Raw genomic sequence first — 20,776 nt, 5'->3', positions numbered from 1 at the left:
CCCAGACTCTTATCTCTAAATCCTAAAATGAGTGCAGTAACAATAGATACTTTCACTGAACATATAATTTAATCCAGGACCTACATTTGTTCTATATACAACTTCCCTCCTAATCCACATGACAGCTTTCTCAGGAGGTATAATCTCTCCCTTTTACTGGACCAGGAACTAAAACTCAAAAATGTTAAGTAATTTTCCCAAGGCAGGAAAGACTTATTCAGTTCCTTCTGAGTCTGACTCCAAAGCTCATTTCCTTAATAATCACATATTAACCATTACAGTCAGTTGTAAATTATTTTGGTTAGGAATAATACAAAAAGGCAAATAAAATCTGAAAAGGGCACACTGTGCCAAGGAACTTCCGGAAAATCCTGCTTTGCAGCTGAAAGGGTTTGGGGCCATCCTTCCTATAACAATTCTTTCTTCATCAGGGAAAAAGAGGAATGTCATTAACTGTTTCTCTAGAGAGGATGGTATTGCAATTTTAGACCATTCTACTCCCAGGAGATAATCACATCAGTAAAAACAGCTAGAAGTGAGAGGGAGTTAAAAAGGCTGAGATAGTCTTTAAAATCTTTCTATCTTGCCCTAATGGTCCTCAAACACAAGTGTGCATCAGAATTTCCTGGAAGGTGTATTAAACAGAGTGCTGGGTTCCACCCCCAGATTCTCTGAGTCAGTAAGTCAGGACTAACATCTGAGAATTTGTATTTCTAACAATATCTCATGTGACATTGAGGTTGCTGGTAGAGCAGATAAGGAGGATAGGGAGTGAGCTGGGGCAGGTGATGATTTTAAATATATTGATCAAGGCAGGCTCTTAACTTGGGAGTGGAAGGTGATGGTCCACATTGTTGGGACTTTAGGAACAACTTAAGGTAAGACACTTCACCAGCAGCCAGTTAAGAACGCTCTAATTCATGTGTGATTTTTACCTAATGCAATCACGTGTAATAAAAGCAACACTGCTTAAAAAACCACTTTGATGTTTGTTTCTTGAAACTCTGAATCATTCAATCAGGTCTTACAAATAGAAGCCATTAATTAACTTAGGTGTTGCAAAGAAAAAACCTGACAAGGAATTCCAATAAACAGACATATTGTTAAAATTATACTACCATAAACCATTATGACTTGATAAATTTAATATAAGCTTTTTTAAAGTTTATTTATTTTTTGAGATAGAGAGGGGGGTAGAGAGAGAGAATCTCCAGCAGGCTCTGTGCTAAAATTCACCTAATTTAAGGGCGCCTAAGTAGCTCAGTCTGTTAAGTGTCCAACTCTACATCTCGACTCAGGTCATGACCTCTCAGTCTGTGGGTTCGAGCCCCACATCGGCTGTGAGCACAGAACCTGCTTGGGATTCTCTATCTTCCTTTCTCTCTGCCTCTCCCCCATTCTCTCTCACTTTCTCTCAAAAATAAACATTTAAAAAATGAATAAATAAAATAAAATTCACCTAATCTATGGAGTTCATAAACAGCATCTGAAATCATGGTTTAATGATGACACTGCCCTCTTGTAGATGAGCTAGAAATCACTTTAAGCAAAAAGGAGATAGTTCTAGTCCAAGGAAGTTAAGGTGGGATTTTAAGACTTGTAACAAAAGAAGAACTTCCGGCCACTTTCTCTCTCACCTGACAGACAATCTGAGTCAAAACAAACAAATCAATGAACAGCAATCTTGAAAACTAAAAACGCCTGCTGTCTGAGAAGATGTATGATAGTGGAGAATGCAGGATGGGGCAGAACAATGTAAGTCGATAGCTCACAAAGGTGCTAGGTAGAGAATCACACATGCTTAACTTACCCCCTAGAAACTGTTTACTTTCTTAGCTCATTTGGGATTTTGGCTGTCTGGCCCACTACAGGTTCCTCTTGGCCGTATCCCTGAACCCAGTCCTTCCTTGAGTCCAGGATAAGTGAATCTCTCACTGAGCACTGAGGCATCCTCGCTGCCTGCCCACTAGTCCTATACTAACAGAATTTCTTGACTTACCACATTTCTGGGCCAGTCTTCACAATTTAAGCACTGCCTCGGTTTTTGCAGCATTGTTTGTGGGTTCCGATGGTCCACTTTGCTTCTGCAGTCCTGACGGTAGGGCTTCTATGTGTGACCATCAGCCCAGGGGGCCGATAGACCAGCTTAATTCTGACAGCTTGCTCGCCTACATTTGCAAATATCAAACCAACTGGAAATCCTCCTTTCTGCATTCCATACCCTAGTCAGAACATCAACTTGTTAGATCTCTTGCCAGATGGGTATTGGCATATCACCCACTACGTAAAAGAAAACCTAAGTTTAGGGATGAGAAGATGAGAAACAATAATCCTTTAAGGAAAGACAAGACTAAAATGGTAAGTATACTGGGAAGAACATGAAGCATGACTGTAGTTGTGGAAGCTGCACACAGCCACCTTTGTCAGGAAGAACAATGTGTGCTTTCTGGCAGGATCCAGACTGAAGACACTACGGCATGCCATGTGGTGGGAACTTTTGACACCCTGAGGTAAGGCATAGCCTTGAGAAAACGCCGAAGACAGCTGAGAATGAGGACTGGTGGAAAGAATCCACATTTGCAAGGTGCTTTATATTATTTTATTGAACCACCACAAAGTCTTACAGGGTAGAATTATGCCAGGCACTGTGCATTCCTCAAAGCAACATTAGAGAGAAGCTCCTTGTGAAACAATAATAAATACTGACTTCGGTCCCTGCCCCTCGTTCCTGACACAGGGTTCCTAAGACCTTTGTAATTTCCTGAGTGGTAGAAGCATCCAACACAGAGTTCCTAAATCTCTTGGAATTTCCTGGGTGATGAGAACCTGTTTTGTTCTAATGAGGTTGGTGGGTACATTGTGGGACCTACTACCTGCAATTGGCACTTGAAATGGGGGTGGACAGTCTTAGGGAATGAGCTCTTAACCTGTGGGGTCTGCACTAACTCTGGTTAGTGTCATAATTGAATTGAATGTAGGACACCCAGCGGATGTTGAATTGGTTGGTGTGGGAAAAACCATTCCCTACATCTGGTGTCTGAAGAATTGTATGTGAGATTAAAAGAAATTGGGAGTTTTTCCTAGTACCATTATTACCTCCATTTTAAACAGAGACCCAAAAAAAATGATGCTCAGAGAGACCTGCCACTTGTCCCCAGTCACGGGACTACTAATCCAGGTTATGACCCAGGAGAAAATGCTTGAAACCTTTCTTTGAACTCCTTCTTCCTCCTGACCCCATCCCTTCGTTTTTCATCCTTCTTTCCTTTGTCCAGTAATCATGACATTCTTGTCATACGCCTCCTAAAATCCTCAGACATCTACCTGCCTTTCCCTATTACTATCACCTCAGAATAGATCCTTTCTCATTGCCTTCCTGAATATGAAACTGCCAACTAGCTAGTGTGCTACCCCTCAAGTCCTCATGTACCTCATGTCCCTCTTTCGCTCCATGATAAAACTAAGAAAATGTGGATCTAATGATTTTGCTCCTTTGCTTAAAGTTCTTTCATGATGTTCCTTGTCCACATGACAAAGTCCAAGCTCCTGTAAATGGCAATCCAGGTCCTTCATGGAATGGTCCCTGTCCTCATTTCTCCTTACACCCTATCCCTTCAGTGTGTGTTTACATACACTGTATACATGTGCACACACACAGTATACATGCGCACACACACACATGTACAAACACACACACACACACACACACACACACACACACACACACAAAGACTTCTGAGCCAGAATACTCGCAGGTGATCAATTAACAACTCACCTCCAGGGCTCTACATGCTGTTATGCACTTTGTTCCATCTAAAAAGCCTCTTCATCTGATTCCACACCATTTGTCAAGACTTTATGCAAAGGGAAAATTAAACTTCACATGAATTACCTAGATAGGAAGACACTTTCTTTTCTCTTCTCCCACTGAATTTACTGCATTGCTCTATAACTATGGGTCTTTCCATTAAAGTCTGATTCTGCCTTTCTTTCATTAGACCCTAGGTCCCTCAAAGTCACAGGCTATGTCCTCATTACTTTTATATTCTCAGAAACTGTGACTGCTTCTAGTGCACAGTCATTGTTCAATAAATATTTGAAAGATGGATTAATGGAAAAGAGGACAGATGAATGAATGAGAGGTAGTATAGCACAATTAGGTATAATTTGGGGGCCAGGCAGACCTTGAGTTTGAGACCCAGCTCTTTCATATGACTTTGTATAAGTCACTTAACCCTTTTAAATAAAGAGGCACCTGTGTGGCTGAGTCAGTTAAGCATCTGACTTTGGCTCAGGTCATGATCTCATGTTACATTAGTTTGAGCCTGTGTCGGGCTCCATGCTGACAGCTCAGAGCCTGGAGCCTGCTTCAGGTTCTGTGTCTCCCTCTCTCTCTTCCCCTCCCCAGCTTGTACTCTGCCTCTCTCTTTCTCAAAAATAAATATTTAAAAATATTTTTTAATTAAATAAACAGATGAAATCTGAAACAGTCTTCTGAGACTTCATAGTTTCAGTGTATCACCTGATTATCACCATCTGAAGCCATTTTTAAGCAGTCCATTGGAAATGAGAATGGGGCATTCTCTAAATGAGCAATTTAGACAATTGCTTCTATTGTCTAAATAATCATGGTTATCCTATGGTAGGAAACCAATTCAAAGAGGAATAGTTCTGAATTTTATCACAAATAATATTCCTTTCTCTGAATAATTCTGAGATCCAGAGAACTTGATCTTCATGAGAACATTTTATTCCTTTTATTACTACATTCTCACAGTGTTTTTATGCATATTCTGGTTAAACTTCCAGAGTCACTGGATCATGTTTTGCTGGCCTAATTGCTAAAACGGTTGCAAGTCATTTGTGAGCAAAATTACTCCAAATGTCTTCAATCATTTTACATCTCCAAGCTGTACCCACAAAGATATGAGTGTTTGTAGCTGCTCTCTTGCTTAAATACATTATAAACCTAAATCTTTCAAAGTTAACGACAGTTACACCAGCTAAGAAATGAGCAACAAACCTTATGTTTTATTATCTCCACTTCTTTCCTCTAACCTACGAATCAACATTTGTTTTATAATGGGTATACATTCATTTTCTTCTTTTCATTCATCTTTTTTTTTAATGTTTTATTTATTTCTAGGAGAGAGAGAGAGAGACAACGTGAGCAGGGGAGGGTCAGAGAGAGAGGGAGTCACAGACCGAAACAGGCTCCAGGCTCTGAGCTGGCAGTCAGCACAGAGCCCGACGCGGGGCTCGAACCCACGAACCACGAGATCATGACCTAAGCGAAAGTCGGACACTTAACCGACTAAGCCACCCAGGCGCCCCTCATCTGTCTCTTTCTGACAATGGTCACACCTATTCATGCTCCAAGAATTTTCATGATGCAATGTCTTCAAATACATCCTGATGAGAACAGATACGCCAGGCTTTGGCAATGGGTCAAATGGAAGATCACAAATGTAAAAATGTGATGAATGAACATTATTATATTCTAGAATAATGGTTCCCAGCAGGGAACATTTTTTTAATGGCTTTCCATTCACATTCACACACACACACACACACACACACACACACACACACTTCAAGAAATGGTCAGTTCTCATCTTCATGAATATTTTTTCACTGATTAAAATACACATTTTTCCCTGTTTCATTGTCTGTTGGGTCGTTTCTTGATAACCAGGTGCTTAAGATTATAGGGACGATAGGCTGACTGGAGATCCTCCCCACAATCCAATTACCACCGTCCACTCATCAGCTTTTATTAACTAGTGTTGAGTGAGGCTCACTGGAAGGTCAGCTACACTATGCCCTGTAAATATCACCCTGTGACGCTACATGATGTAGAGCAAACAAGTTGCTTCTAAACCCATATTTTAGCTTTTAAAACATCTCTCACTAATAGAGTCTGTCTGTATTCAGTGAGTCACTAAAACAAGCAGAAAAATTAGGGAAAAAACCCTCAGTGTAAACAGGTATACTGCATTGTGAATGAAAGCAACAAATACTAATGGTCTGATTACATTTTCAGCTTTCTGGAAATTTTTGCATGCATGTCATAAAATTACAAATTCTTTGACTTATTTGTTATCTTCCATAATGAATAAATGATATTTGTAAGTGAATACAAATGAGAGACTGAGAATATTTAAAACTATGAATAATTCAAAATTAGTTTACATTAGGTCTAGACATACACAAATCCTTGCCCACTTGTATTTATTGAATGGCCCTTATCACAATGGTCTCTTCTACCCCAGCACTCTTTAAATGGGCATTACTACATGTCTAGAGTTTTTACTCCTATGCTCTATCCTGGACCCATTTAACACTTCTCAGGCACAGCACAAATCGAATTCTATTATTCTTTCTCTGTTCTCAGCACCTCCTAAAATTCCACTGCCAAATTAGACATTATATGGGCAATGGGAGGGTGCAAATGCTCAATATTCTATAACTTAAATAAGCTAACTGTATTTAATCCAGAATTTTTTCATAAATGTTATTCAGAACCAGAAACATTTAATTAGTATGCTTTCATTTGATAGTTTGGAAAACTGAAACTCATAAAGATGTTAAGTGGTCACCAAAGCAGTGCCTCACATCAGCAATAATTTAGAAATATCAAATAAATAGTACTTCCCTAAATATTAATAAGGGCAGACTGACAGAAGTATCCTGATATAAGATCAATGAACAATCTATTTACCTAAGGTGTTTAGAAACCTCCAATTCTAGTTAATTCTATATGTAATTTTAAATAAATAACGCAGCTAGAATGAAGTATGTGGCAAGTTCAATTCTAAATATTTTTTCATTTATTAATTTATTCAATCTTCCTGACACCCCTAAGTGGTAGATATTATTATCTTATACCTTCTACACAGGTGGAACTGAGGCACAGAGGGTTAGGTGACCCAAGTCACAGTCAGCTGGTAAGGCAGTCTGCTTCAGAGTCTGTACTCTTAATCACCACAACATGGTGTATGTGATATCAATGGATGACTTTTATTCTTCTAGTCCACAGATGTAAAAAAACAAAACTACCCTAAGGATTAGACACTGACAAAGGATTGACACATGGCATCTCTGTTAAATATCAACAAGAATCACATCACTATCAGAAAAGTAATCAAAGGGCAAGAAGGGTACATTTAAGAACATACAGCTAAGAAAATTTAGGGAAATAGCTGCAAACAGATTACCAACTGAGAAATGACCATGATTCCCCTCTTCAAGCAAAGGTATCAGGTGGACAGTAAGCCTAAGAGGCAGAAGAAGAGGCACCACTGGCCTCTGTAAACAGCAGCTGGAAGCAAAAATACTGATAAGCATTCATCAATCCCTTTGGGCTCCTCTATGTTCCTTGTCAATATGTACATAAAACACCACGTATGGGGTGCCTGGGTGGCTCAGTCAGTTAAGCCTCCAACTTCAGCTCAGGTCATGACCTCACGGTTCGTGGGTTTGAGCTCCGCGTTGGGCTCTGTGCTGACTGCTAGCTCAGAGCCTGGAGCCTGCTTCAGATTCTGTGTCTCCCTCTCTCTCTGATCCTCCCCCTTTCACGCCGTCTCTCTCTCTCTCTCTCTCTCTCTCAGAAATAATTAAAAATATTTTAAAACATTAAAAAAAACAAAAAACAAAAACAAAACACCATGTATGCAGGGAAGGCTGTCCAGGCTTTGTCTGTCCCTGAGCAGAAGCCCCATGAGGGAGCTGGAAGATTACTGCTTAAGATTAAATCCATATTAATATCAAAGACAAAGAACAGGTAATTTGGATTCTGTATTTAATTTTGTTATCAGAGTTAAGTAAATATTATCAAAGCTAAGTATTAGGAGGAAAAAATTATTCTAGAAAGTGAAATTCAGTGGATATTTGAATAAACTGCCAAATCAAAGAAGGAGTCACTTATCATAGTGATTGGCTTTGATGAATTATGTACAAACTAAGCTCCAATTCTTTAACTTGGTAAGCTTCCTTTTCTGTATCAGATACTAGTTTATTCACTCTCCAGCTTGTATGCTAGCTAGTAAATAGAGAAGGACATTCATGAAGTAGAAGGTGCACCAAGCTTCTGTGGGAGGGATCAAGATACTAGCATCCACCAGCTTTTAGGGAAAAGGATGCCTAATAAAAACCTGCTACTTCCTTATTCTCTGGAAAGATGAAGGCATATTTCTTCAACTAATAAGTACACTTGTGGCATCTAAGTGAACAAAGGGTGTGCCCCATTTAAGCAGGGGTCAGGAAATTTCACTTCCCATAATTATCAAGGTAGTAAAGAGAAATATATAGAAATTACTGAAATCATATCTAACGTGGTTATTTGAAAACCGCTCATTACAACATGAATGAATTCTCGCATTTAAAGGTTAGAAAACAGGAAGCCAGATGAGAGAACACCCACAAAATATCTGTTGCTATTGATACAGAATCAGGCAAAAAGAAGCACGGTCAGGCACTGATGCAGGTAACTTAACACTCTGCACCTTGCAAAGGCTCCCAGTCACAGCTGGGCTATACCACAAGCAAGTCTTTTTTCTCTGAACCAACTGTAAAGAGCTTGAGACATTACAGTAGAGGAGATGCCCTACTTAATTAGGTTAGGGTATGCTAGATTTTTCAGAAATCCTTAGAATGAAAACATTTTGTTTTTGCCCTCCCAAATCTCTCCCGTCACTATACCATTCCCCTTCCCAATATCCAGTGAACTCCTAGTGCTTACTTGGGATAATTTCTAGATTGAATGAAGGGCAGAATCTCAGAGTCTTGACTAGATGGAGGAAGTAGTAAATCTCGAAACCGTTCTGTTAAAAGAAAAATAAACATCAAGTTGTGAAAAAATCAAAGTCATGAAAATAATGTCAAAATGAAATTATTACCTATTCTTTTAATTTGTCAACTATTTTGATTGCACATCTTTTATTAGAAATGTACCCACCATTTTATGTAGAACCAAAATATGTCTATTTTACTTTAATGACTCTATCTTTTTATGATTAAAATATAACAACTGCAAATACAAATATAAAAAATATTCATTAGTATAGACTAGCAAAATCTTATAATTAAAAGAATAGAAGAGATATTTATGACCAATAAATATACATAACAGATTGGCAATCTCATTAGTAACCTGGGAAGTGAGAATCAAAACCACATACTCATAGATGGCATTCACAACATGTGGCATTCGATCGACAGAAATTAATCTCCCAAGATGAAGTGTTAGAGGATGTGGATCAACATAAACTCATATATTTCTGGTGAGAATGCAATTGGTGCAATAGCTTTGGAAAACAATTAATTTGGGATTATCTTCTAAAGTTAGCCTCTGTACACCCTAAGAGCCAATACTGCCATTCCGAGGTATATACTCATGTAGAAGCTTTTACATAATATCTTAGGCAGCAAGTAAAAGAATATTCATAGCAGTACTGTTCATCACAACAAAGAAAAACCACTCAGTTGCCCATCAACAGGAAAATGGACAATTTGCAGCATATACAGAAAATGGAATGTTAACTGAAGTGAAATGGAATGAATTCAGTTACAAATAAAAACAGAATAAAACAGTGAGTGGAAAATATCCAGAAGAATATCATGTATTGAGTTAAAAAACAACCAAACAATGTATTGTTTACATGTGTTATATATGAAACGAAGCAGCCCAATAAAGAAAAGACTAATATACATAATCCAGGATAATGGTTATCTTTTAGAAGGGGTAAGAAGATGAAATAGAAAAGCAAAAGGTAGGTCATAATTGCTAACATTTCATATCTATTAACTATTGCATCTTAAGTGAATAAATGAATGAATGCAGGCCAGGCATTATCCAATGGTGACACTGGCCCATGAACCAAAAATTGGATTAATAAAATTCTGTGCTTATGAAGTTCATAATGAAGGAAGGAGAGAGGAGAGGAGAAAGAGAAGGAGGGAGGGAGAGAAGAAGGTAAGAAAGGAGAGAAGGGGACAGAGAAGGAAATGGAGGCAAAAAAAAAAAAAAAAGGAAAAAGGAATGTGGAAGAAGGAATAATCTCAGTTCTACTTTAGAAATAGTTGCACGGCAGAGTTACCTGCATTGCATACAGTAGTCTGTCACTATAATATAATCCCTTATTTTCAGAACTAGATACTCATTACCTCTAGTCATCCCTATGGGAAGGCTTCCTTGATGCCTCCTCTTTTTTTCTCTCCTCCTACAAAATCTGGAATAGATGGCCTTACTGTGTGTACTTCTAGTATACTCTGCTTACACTCACAGAATGTTCCATCCTACATTTCTAATGTAACATTTAACTGTCTAAACACCTCTCCTTCTCCCTCTAGGAGATACGTATAGTGCCACCAGGATATAGAACACTATCTGATACATATTAAAATGTTCAGTAAATATTAGTTGAAATTATATTTCCATTTGTACTGCATAAGAAAAACTGCCCCAGTTGACCTCTTAGAAAAGTCAAACTGGTCATCTATTAACCATGAAAAGCAAGGGCACCAACCTCCAGCCTGAGAGGGTCACCCCATCAGGCTGCAATAGAGCGCAAAGTTGAAACTCCAATCTGAAGTAAATCCATCTCTAGCTGAAGGTGTGCAATTTCCACAAAATACTGAAAATCTGCTGTTGGTCACAATCCCCACTTGCCAGTTACTGAAGAGCCAGATGTTAAACATTTGTGAATACAGTGGTTACAAAGTATGCTGAGAGGCAGGATGTGGATTTGTCTTCAAATTTACTGAGTCACACTGAACCAGATATTTAACTGACCTCCACTCTCCTGCTTGTTTTCACCACTCTGACATTCACACAGTGTACTTGGGGGAGGGACTAAGAAAAGCCTAAAAGAGGTGGCTGTACTCTAGAGTCCACAGATCCAGGAAAGCACAATTTATTTTTCTCCTTCAAGTACACTTGCTCTTTGAGTTCATATTTTCAAAAATCGAATTCTATTATTGACTGATCTACTGTTTTTAATGAACAGAATTAATGTTTATTTCAATGAAATGACTAGTAAATTCTTCTGATATGACCCATTGCCTTTCAACATACTTTCTAATTCATGTAGCATTTCATTAAACGAATTTGTAGCGTTTCTCCTTTTCCCTTTTCCCCCTCCATTTATCCCTTTCCAAAACAAATCTTGAAAAATAAAGCCAAAACCCAAGAGCCAACATGAACCTTATGCCTCAAGTAAAGAACTGTTCAAACAGCTACACTGAATATGATATATCCTTGGGTGCTAAACATATAAATAAAAGTTTTACTGAATGATTCTCAAACTGATTTAAATTCAAAGAAAAATCAGAATTCCTAATGCAAACAACCATAACATAATAAAGCTGGAGGTTTTTCCCTGTTTATATAATCACACAAAAAATTGATTGTAAATCTGTAAGACAATATCTAGAGATAACATTATATTAATAGGATTTAAAACACACACACACACACACACACACACACAGAGCAAAAGAAGCATGTAAGAGATTACTTACAAAGCCACCTGAACTATGAAATCTATAATGTATATTCCTACATTTGAAGCATCCTTTACTCTGAATATCATAAATGCAAACAATACCAAGCTAACATGAAGATCCTTCAAGTAGCTATCATGCATGTCAAAAAAAAAAAGAGTTCACATATGAACAAACAGAAAATAGCAGCTTAAAACTACATCCTTTTACAATGTTTATCATTATATTCATAAATTCCTAAATATGAACAACCAACTTTATCCCATGAAAGGTATCATGATTGTTTATTTTTTCTTTATGAGAATAAAAATAAAAATCATCCTTAGAAAAATCCAAGCACATGAAAAATTGTTTATAATTCTTACATTAGTTCTTCTTTAGTGTCCTAGATTTCTGCCTATCAACTGATTAATTACCATCCCATTATTGATCTGATGTTGGGAAAAAGACCAAAATAGATGGATGCTTCCTTTGTTAAGAAGCAAAATTTTTAAAATAATTTTTTCTCTTGCAGCAAATGTCCCACCAGATGAGCTACTTTCTCAGGAGGCCCAAAGTCTATTTCTTAAGAAAATGGCAGTTATGCAAACACTGGATCTCAGTCCTGCTATGAAGCTCTTAGAATAATTTCATTAAAGCCACTGAAAAGGACCAGAGGATTTTCTAAAAAGTGGTATTTTGATGAGCTGACTAATGATGAAATGATGTCTGGACATGATTTTCTACCAGTCACAGATATACTTAATTAACATAAGCTTTTGTAGACTTTCACTCACTCTTCCCTTCTCACATTCAATCAGCAAAATGATCCAGAGGCTATCAGATCTGGAGGGCATACTACACACAATTACCCTAATTTGAGCTCTCTGGACAATCAATTGTGAGACAATACACTTAATTATTTAAAATCAAAGATGAGAAAAATAAAATAACCTTTCCAATTCTAACTCAAACTTTTGGACATTGATTGTGATTCAATTCTTTATTTTCCCCTTTGTGAACTACATCCGACTTTATAATCCTCCCCAAACACAGAATGTAACAAATACAATAAGAATTTCCATAATGACAAAAGACCAATATGCAAATACATTCCTGAGATGAGAAGAAAATAAAATCTCCCTACCACAATAAAAAAAAAAAAAGGAAGGAAGGAAGAAAGGCAGAAAATGAAAACAGGATACCATTCTTTTGTAACACAAAAGTCCTTTGCATCTAAAGATGTGACATTAGCCACCTAATTGGTATCTTCAATAAGACCCTAAGAAATAGCTGTTTGCTGGAGGAACACTGTCAAAGTTTTACCAATTCCAAATCATGGTTCTTTTCCAGGTAATCCAGAGTGCTTACCTTTGGCTCTCCACAATCTCCACTATGGAAATGAGTATTTTAACTACTTCAAGTATTACGTTATCATGGGCAAGGAAAGAAAATTAAATAAAACATCTCTAAAGAGTGATAATGTTGCTCTAAAAATCCTGGTAAGAAGTTACTGATATTTTTATTAATAGATACAAATTTTCTCCTTTTTCTTTTTCTTTTGAGAGAAAGAGAGAGAGAGAGAGAGAGAGAATATTAAGCAGGCTCCACATTTAGTGTGAAGCCAACTCCTGGCTTGATCTCACAAACCCTGAAATCACGACCTTGGCCAAAATCAAGAGTCAGACACTCAACCTAGTAAACTATCCCTCTTCTCTTTCTTTTAATGCTCATATTACACTTGATTTGCCAGCTTTCATTTTTTCTTCAGAAAGAATTAAAATAAAATCCTTAAGGGATATTAAACAGACTCATTAAAGACTTAAACTTAGTTTTAAAAATAACTATTATAATGCAATGTAGTATTGGAAACTATAAGATAAACATCATCCCCATGCTCTTGGTATTCAAACAAAATCCATAAATGGTTACACCATAATATCACTATTATTTTACAAGGAAAACTGAAGATGATCTATCATATAGGCAGTATTATAAGAGCGTATGTGTTATACAGGGTAGACCAAAGAACAAATTTTTCTTTACAGTTTGCAGTACTTAGAAGGAACAAGTTATATTAGAAAAGATACCAGATTGGTTGTCAGAAAGTCTGAGTCCTCTACCTATTTCTGCCTCTATTCTTAATTCCTTCTTGCAACTGACAAATGAGTGAGATGAGTTCAATGATTTCTAAACCAGTTTTCAACTTTGGATCCCTTAAAGAACGTATGCTTAAGGACAGGAATGGAATCTTGCCAAAGCCACTGAGAAGGAGAGTAGCAGTACCTTACCTGGGATGGTTCTGGCTATCCTTGCTAGCATTCTGCTTAATTTAATATTCATCTCAGAACCTTACTTTGAAATTATATGTTACTAATAAAGTATGCCAGGGATGCTGTGTTTGCTACAGAGAAGCCCCCCTCTCCCTCACATTCTGCTTCAGTAAAGTATGTCATCCAGTATTTGCTCTGGGGCTTCCCACCAGTTTAGCTAAGGCTTTGTAGAGTCCACTTGGTGGCTCAACTTCGTCCTCAACCCAATCTCACATCCTTGCTTTTCCCTTCAGGGGCACTGATCTCTAATAAACATTATACATTGATAAATTACTTCTCAGACTCAGTCTCTGATGAGCCCAGCCTGCCACAGATGGCCTTACTAGACCTACACTTTGTGCTTAGAGCTTCTGCTATGCTCTCGGCTATGACTGGGTTAGATGCATGTGTGTGAAGTTAGGTCAGAATAAATCAGCCTCTTTCCAGCTTTCTGGAAGTAACCTAATTAACACCTTCATTACAAGTACAGATGCCCATTGTTAAAATGAAGTGCTCTCAGACACACCTTTCTTGGGACAAGTAACACCATTCAGTTGGGCCACTAGTGGAAGAAATAAATGAGTACCCTGCAGGCCATGTGGTTTACTAGCCAGGTCACCAGAACTTGTGCTGCACTCCGTGAGGTACACACAACCGCAAGCCTTCAGGTGAGGGTGTTGGTGGGAAATGTGGAAAGCTATAATTTAGGTTGATATGAGAATTATACATGAACTAGAGTTAAATACTCCACCCTAAATTGTACAGAGCATCCTGAAATCTCTAAGTCTTTATACTTTATACTTTATTATGAAGTATAAGAAATCATTTCAACAGTACCAAGCTAAAAAACATTATGATTAATAAAAAAGTAAATACTAAATTTGTCGTACTTTTTCAGCAAAATTGAACATGTAACTTGAGCAAAATGTTTGTCAATATTGGCCATCCACCCAGGAGGTCATAATGATTTCACTGAACACATGAAAACACATGAAAACAATCAAATATGTTGGTGGTGAATCAGTACCTAACTTTACAAGTTACTCATTATTTTATGAAAACTATGCACAACAATGATAATTTAACACATGAATATGTAGAAAGTCTAGTAAGTGATCAATGTTATGGGGAAAGAAACAGCTTGACAGTAACTGGGATCCATCCAGGTGGCCTGGTCTCTGTGCATAATGTCATTACAGATGGACCATTCATCAAAAGATACTAATAAAGCAATACTAATTTCATATTATTACTCAAAAACAAACAATTAATACATGGTAAGGTGGGGAAGAGTGAGGAAAGAGTATGTCTAAGTGTCCACAAACATCTTACACTCTCCTTTATACTCCTTCCATGGATTGTGTGACTCAACATCCTCTACTACAAGGCAGCTTTTATATCCCAAGGGTCTCTAGTAACTCATATGCTCATTAAGAAAGATAGGTATTTGTTTCAATTCCCTTTTTCTTTCCTATTTTTCCTCTCTGTATTCAATTTTCCGTTCTTTCTCTTTTTTAATGAAAACCAGTCATTTCAATGAAAATTCCTCTTTCTCACTTCTCTATTTAGTCATTTTAACCCACTTCCTTTGAGTATATCATAAAAATTCAGTGATAGTTCCAAAAGACATTCTTCTCTTCAGAAAGGGAATTGCAGGTAAGAAAGTAAGCTGGTAAAAACCATGTTCTGGTTAGTGAGGTCTTCAAACAAGTATCTTTAACAATATTTATATAAACACAAAAGAATGGGGTCTAACTATTGGACTTCAAGAAGAAAACAATGGCATGGATGATGAAGTAAACTTAAGACTAACAATAAAACATGGGAAATGTTCCTTTCTACCTAGAAGTACAAAACATCATGAGTAAGAAAAATATAATATAAAAGAGGGAGGAAAGGAGATTATATAGATAAGGGGTCTGACAGAGGCTCAGTGTGTTCATTGCTATCATGCATTCTGGAATTGGGGTGGAGTCAGGGATCCACTGGGCCTATGGTGACACACACTGAACCCAAAACTCCATGAAGTCTCCATCAGCCCTGACTGTTAGTGGTCTGCTACGGTAATGTTTTGGTTCCTCAGGATACACTGTCACCTTAGAGTCAACGTTTAGTTCCCCAAAAGCATTTACCCAGGCACTCACCCTGCCAAATCATAAGAGGATCATTGCACAGTTTAATTTTGACAAATAAAATGTTTGGTTTTTTTTTCTCAAAAGGACCGAATCATCTCTTTATTAAAGAGGTTCAGAATCTATCAACTGACTCAAGTCTGGAAAGTGAAAGAAAGGCTGTACTCTGTAGCAAGATGATTCAGGCTATGCCTTTGCCAAACCTAGAGTTTTTTTTTAAATTTTTAAAAATTGTTTTTATGTCTTTATTTTATTTCGAGAGACAGAAACAGAGAGTGAGTGGAAAGGGGCAGAGAGAGAGGGAGACACAGAATCTGAAACAGGCTGTCAGCACAGAGCTGTCAGCACAGAGCCCAATGCAGGGCTTGAACCCACGGACTGTGAGATTAGACCTGAGCCAAAGTCAGACGCTTAACTGACTGAGCCACCCAGGCTCCCTGAGTTTTCTTTCCATTTGAATAAATCAAGTAAGACTTTAGTAGGTTGCCCATCTATTTGAGTTCTAAGGATGCCATGGTCAGTCAACACCAAAGATCTTACAAATCAGGACACCGTTAGAGCCATCTTGAGTTTATGAGTTAAGTGTGGTCTCCTAGCCCCTGCCTCTCCGGGACCATATCATCTCCCACTTCAATACTGGCCTCTCGCGCGTATCACTCTTTGCCTAACAAACAGTCACATGGAAGTTTTTCAGAGTTCTAGACTGCCTATCACCAATGAATTTCCCAAAGCCACAGTGAAAAAATCCTTTATGGGACTTACAGAGTTGATATGCCATCATATGTAATAATATACTCAACATTGCAATCTCTCCAAGGTTTTGGATAACTTCATCTACAATATGTCTAAGAAGTCTGGAGGTATATACAGCAAGGATGAATATGTATAAAGATACGAGATGAAAAGAAAAAGGCATCAACTTTTATTTTATCTATACCCTGTTTCTATCCTCCATAGTACATACCTAAGAGTAGTAATTTTTGAAAAGATAGATGTGTATACCATGATTATACACACACATGAACATGTATTCAAGAGTACTTGTCATTCACATTTCTACATTTTAGTTTTTGTAACACAGTCCACTCCTCTACCTTCTAAGGAAGTCACAAAACCAGTGAAGAAACACAACATGCATGCGCGAGCGTGCACGCGCGCGCACACATACACACACACACAGAGGCTGCTTAAAAGAGAAGGTACAAATTGTTTTTCCGTAACATTTAGGAAGTATCATTTAAATAAATAAACAAAATATGCACGTTTAAAAATAACTTTTTCAGGAAACATTTACTGATCAGGTACCAAGTTAGGTCCTCAATAATCTTAAGATATGTATCCTGCAAATAAATAAGTGCTAAATGTATACTCCAGGAATCCAGAAAAAAAGAGTAACCAACATTGCCTGGATCTATTAGTAATATAAAGCAAAAGAATCAGGAAGGTTTTATTTAAAAGTGAAACAAAGACCAAAGAAGTCTTCCTGATCCATGGTGCTAGATGAAGTAAATAATTTTGTTGGTATTTTTGCGGCCTACTTTTATATCAATAACTTCTCATGGAATAGAACTTAAAATTGGAAGTGAGACTAATACTTTGAGCCAAAGGAACTTTTATCAATTAAATAATACGTTATTCATTTATTCACCCACTCAACAAACTTTTATTAAGTACCTATTATTTGTCACACAGGATGAATACAAAAGATTCTTATTCTCAAGGGCAGCCCTGTTTATCACAAGGAGATGCCAGGACAACAAAACAATTGTAATTCCATTAGAGCTACTTGAAAAAGGATTTAAAATGTAATCACAAAATTACTTAAAAAGGGAAAGAAGAGCTGTTCTCCTAGGGATTTAAAGAAATTAATGGTTTGTAAAAATTTCATGTTTTATTTTTCTCAAAAAATTAAAAGAAATATGCACAGTAATGATAGAAAAACAAATTACTTCAAAAACTGGGAACAAAAGGGCACACTTAGAGTGGTGCATTCAAACCAACTAGAAATATATAGAGTCTAAGTTTTCCTTTTCTGAAAAGTTTAAATCAAGTGAATGTTCTTTATTACCATGGTAACCGTATTGAATAAAAATAGTTGCTATTTAAAATATTGCTTTCAAAGCAACATCAAAGGCATTCAAATTAATACTATTTTAGGTAAATCAGGAAATCTAGTTGCAGAGCAAGAGTATTTTGATATTAGACACATAGAAAAATGTGTTGATAGAATTAAAATGGAAATGGATTGCAATTCTAGAAGAAGAAAGCAATCAGCTCTGGTTATTTTGACTACCTTCTCTACAAATATGAAGGCCAATATCAGAGGAATATAAAAAAACCAAAATCTTGGGGCACGCGGCTGGCTCAGTCAGTTAAGCGTCTTACTCTTGCTTTCGGGTCAGGTTATGATCTCACAGTTCATGAGTTTGAGACCTGCATTGGGCTCTGTGCTGGCAGAGAGGAGCCTGCTTGAAGTTCTCTTTCTCTTTCTCTCTCTCTCCCTTCCCACCCTCTCTTAAACATTAAAAAAAAAAAAAAAAAAATAGCCATGCTTGTCTTGTATAAGGGAAAAAAATTAAAACAAGGTCACATTAGCAAATCAGAAGATAAGAATACAGAGTACAGTGTATTTACAACTATAGCGAGTAAGTGAATAAGAACCTTAAAAAATGGCAGAAAAAAGATACATAAAAATCCTATACTTGGCATATATCCTTCCACAATACTCCCTTGAGCTTTTCTCAACTATACCATTAATCTTTTTTATTATTCCTACTTTATGTGGAATTAAATTATCTATATTCTAGAGCTTATTTCTGTGAAAAAAAATTATATGACTTTATATAAGCAATGATCTGAGAAAGGAAAAAGCTCCCTCAATGCAGCATGTTGTAGATGAGGAAGCTAAAAACCAGACAGGTGGACTGACCAACCCAAGGTCACATGGGTAGCAAGAGGCAAAGAGATTAAAGAAACAAAGCAAACTCCCCAAAATTCAGTCCAGTGTTCTTTCCACTGCCTTACTGTTCCTTCTTTCCCTCATTCTTGGGAGAGAAAATGTTGGTGTATTCCCTTTTCTCTCCTCCTCCCCTTCTTGCTTTCTTCTTGCTTAAGAGTTACAAAATGAAGGAAAAAGGCAGCAGTGTCATATACAGTCTATATACGTGGACACCTGGTACTTTCAACATCATAAGGTCTGAAGGTAGTCAGTGCACTATTTTACAAAGGTAATTTATTTACTGGATCCTTTTATTTCCAGAGGAAACATAGTGATAAAAGTCTGTTTCTTTAAAACTCATTATTGTGGGTCCTACTTGCTAAACATACTGTTAAAAAAAAATAAAAAGCAGCTTTTGAAAGAACTGCAAACAGACTTCTTGGCCTCTTAATACATCAGTGAATCAATGTCTATAACTAGCCTTCTTAAAAAACATTAATTCCCTTCCATTGCCACAGAGGCTAAACTACAACAAAAACTGACAGGGGAAAAAAATAAAAGAACAGAGGTTTAGGGGAAGCGAAAGCAAATAAGAAAGGCATTTTTGGACAAACACATTATTGCTACTAAGCTTTCCACAATCCACTTTTTAAGGAAAATGTTATATTTCCATTTGTCACAGCAAATGCACTTTTTTAACAATGTTGGCATTCAACAAAAGAAACACCTCAAAGTGATCAAGACTCAGCTTGATACTATTTCAGTTCCTGCTTTCTGCACAAACTCTGAATACCCACTGGGTACATATTCTATAAGGAACAGGCAATTTTATCCAAGATCCAAAGACACTGGAGGTTTTCTTTTATGTTTTTATGAAGTTCTAAACTAAAACCCTGGGCTAACAAAATTAATGGCATGCAATATATGGTCTTTTCAAGCTTATGAAAACCAACCACACAGTGAGAGTCTTCTCTTTTCTTAAATACAGGAGCTCCCGGCCAAAGAACAAGCTTATAAAATGGATTAGGGAACAGCAACAAGCAAATATATGAATCTGCTTCCTGTGTTGGGTTGTTTCATTGGACAAACTTCTGGTTTTCTTTTTGCATATACCTTCCCAATGTCAGCAATAACTATCAATAAAAAACTTTGTTAACTGATAGGTAAAATACAGTATTATAGTTATTCTATAATATAATATCATAGTTATTCTATAATATAAATGTTTATTTGAATACTATTACGATTTTCTCTGTTCACATAATTTATCCATTTCTTTTTTGAGCTTCTTATTGAAGGGGCTATTTCTTTTTTTAATTTTTTTAATGTTTATTTATTTTTGAGAGAGAAAGAGAGAGAGCAAGCAGAGGAGGGGCGGAGAGAGTGGGAGACACAGAATCTGAAGCAGGCTCCAGGCTCTGAGCTGTCAGCATAGAGCTCAATGTGGGGCTTGAACTCACAAACCATGAGATCATGACTTGGGCTGAAATCAGACTGAGCCACCCAGGTACCCTGGAGATCTTCCTCTTCTTCTTCTTCTTCTTTTTTTTTTTTTTAATGTATTTCTGAGAGAGAGAGGGTGGGGGAGGGATAGAGAGAAAGGGAGACACAGAATTCTAAGCAGGCTCCAGGCTCTGAGCTGTCAGTACAGAGCTGGATGTGGAGTTCGAACTCCAAATCACAAACTGCAGATCATGACCTGAGCCGAAGTCAGGTGCCTAACCAACTGAACCACCCAGGTACTCCGAAGGGACTCTTTATATACTGATATATATTGATCAATATAAGTTGATATATATTGTATATATTTATATATTGATGTTCTGTGTATATTATATATTGATATAATTTCTGTTCAATTGTATTTTCTGTTTTGATAGAATTTTTATATTTTTACATAGTGAAACCTACTT

At 37.0% G+C, this 20,776-nt stretch overlaps 1 protein-coding gene across 5 annotated transcripts in view; it reads right to left on the bottom strand.

The window, feature by feature from the left end:
- The window catches only part of NOX4 (NADPH oxidase 4), a 304,523-nt gene that overhangs the window by 42,978 nt on the left and 240,769 nt on the right, over window positions 1-20,776 (bottom strand). For all 5 annotated transcript variants that reach the window (XM_077763044.1, XM_077763042.1, XM_077763043.1 and 2 more), the window contains one exon: window positions 8,741-8,822. In XM_077763044.1, the coding sequence (XP_077619170.1) occupies window positions 8,741-8,822 (82 nt within the window). The remainder of the gene's footprint in view (window positions 1-8,740; window positions 8,823-20,776) is intronic.

The sequence above is a fragment of the Crocuta crocuta genome, unplaced genomic scaffold, assembly GCF_008692635.1.
Source record: "Crocuta crocuta isolate KB4526 unplaced genomic scaffold, BGI_CrCroc_1.0 scaffold614, whole genome shotgun sequence".
NCBI lineage: Eukaryota > Metazoa > Chordata > Mammalia > Carnivora > Hyaenidae > Crocuta > Crocuta crocuta.
This window is presented reverse-complemented; position numbering and strand designations above follow the sequence as displayed.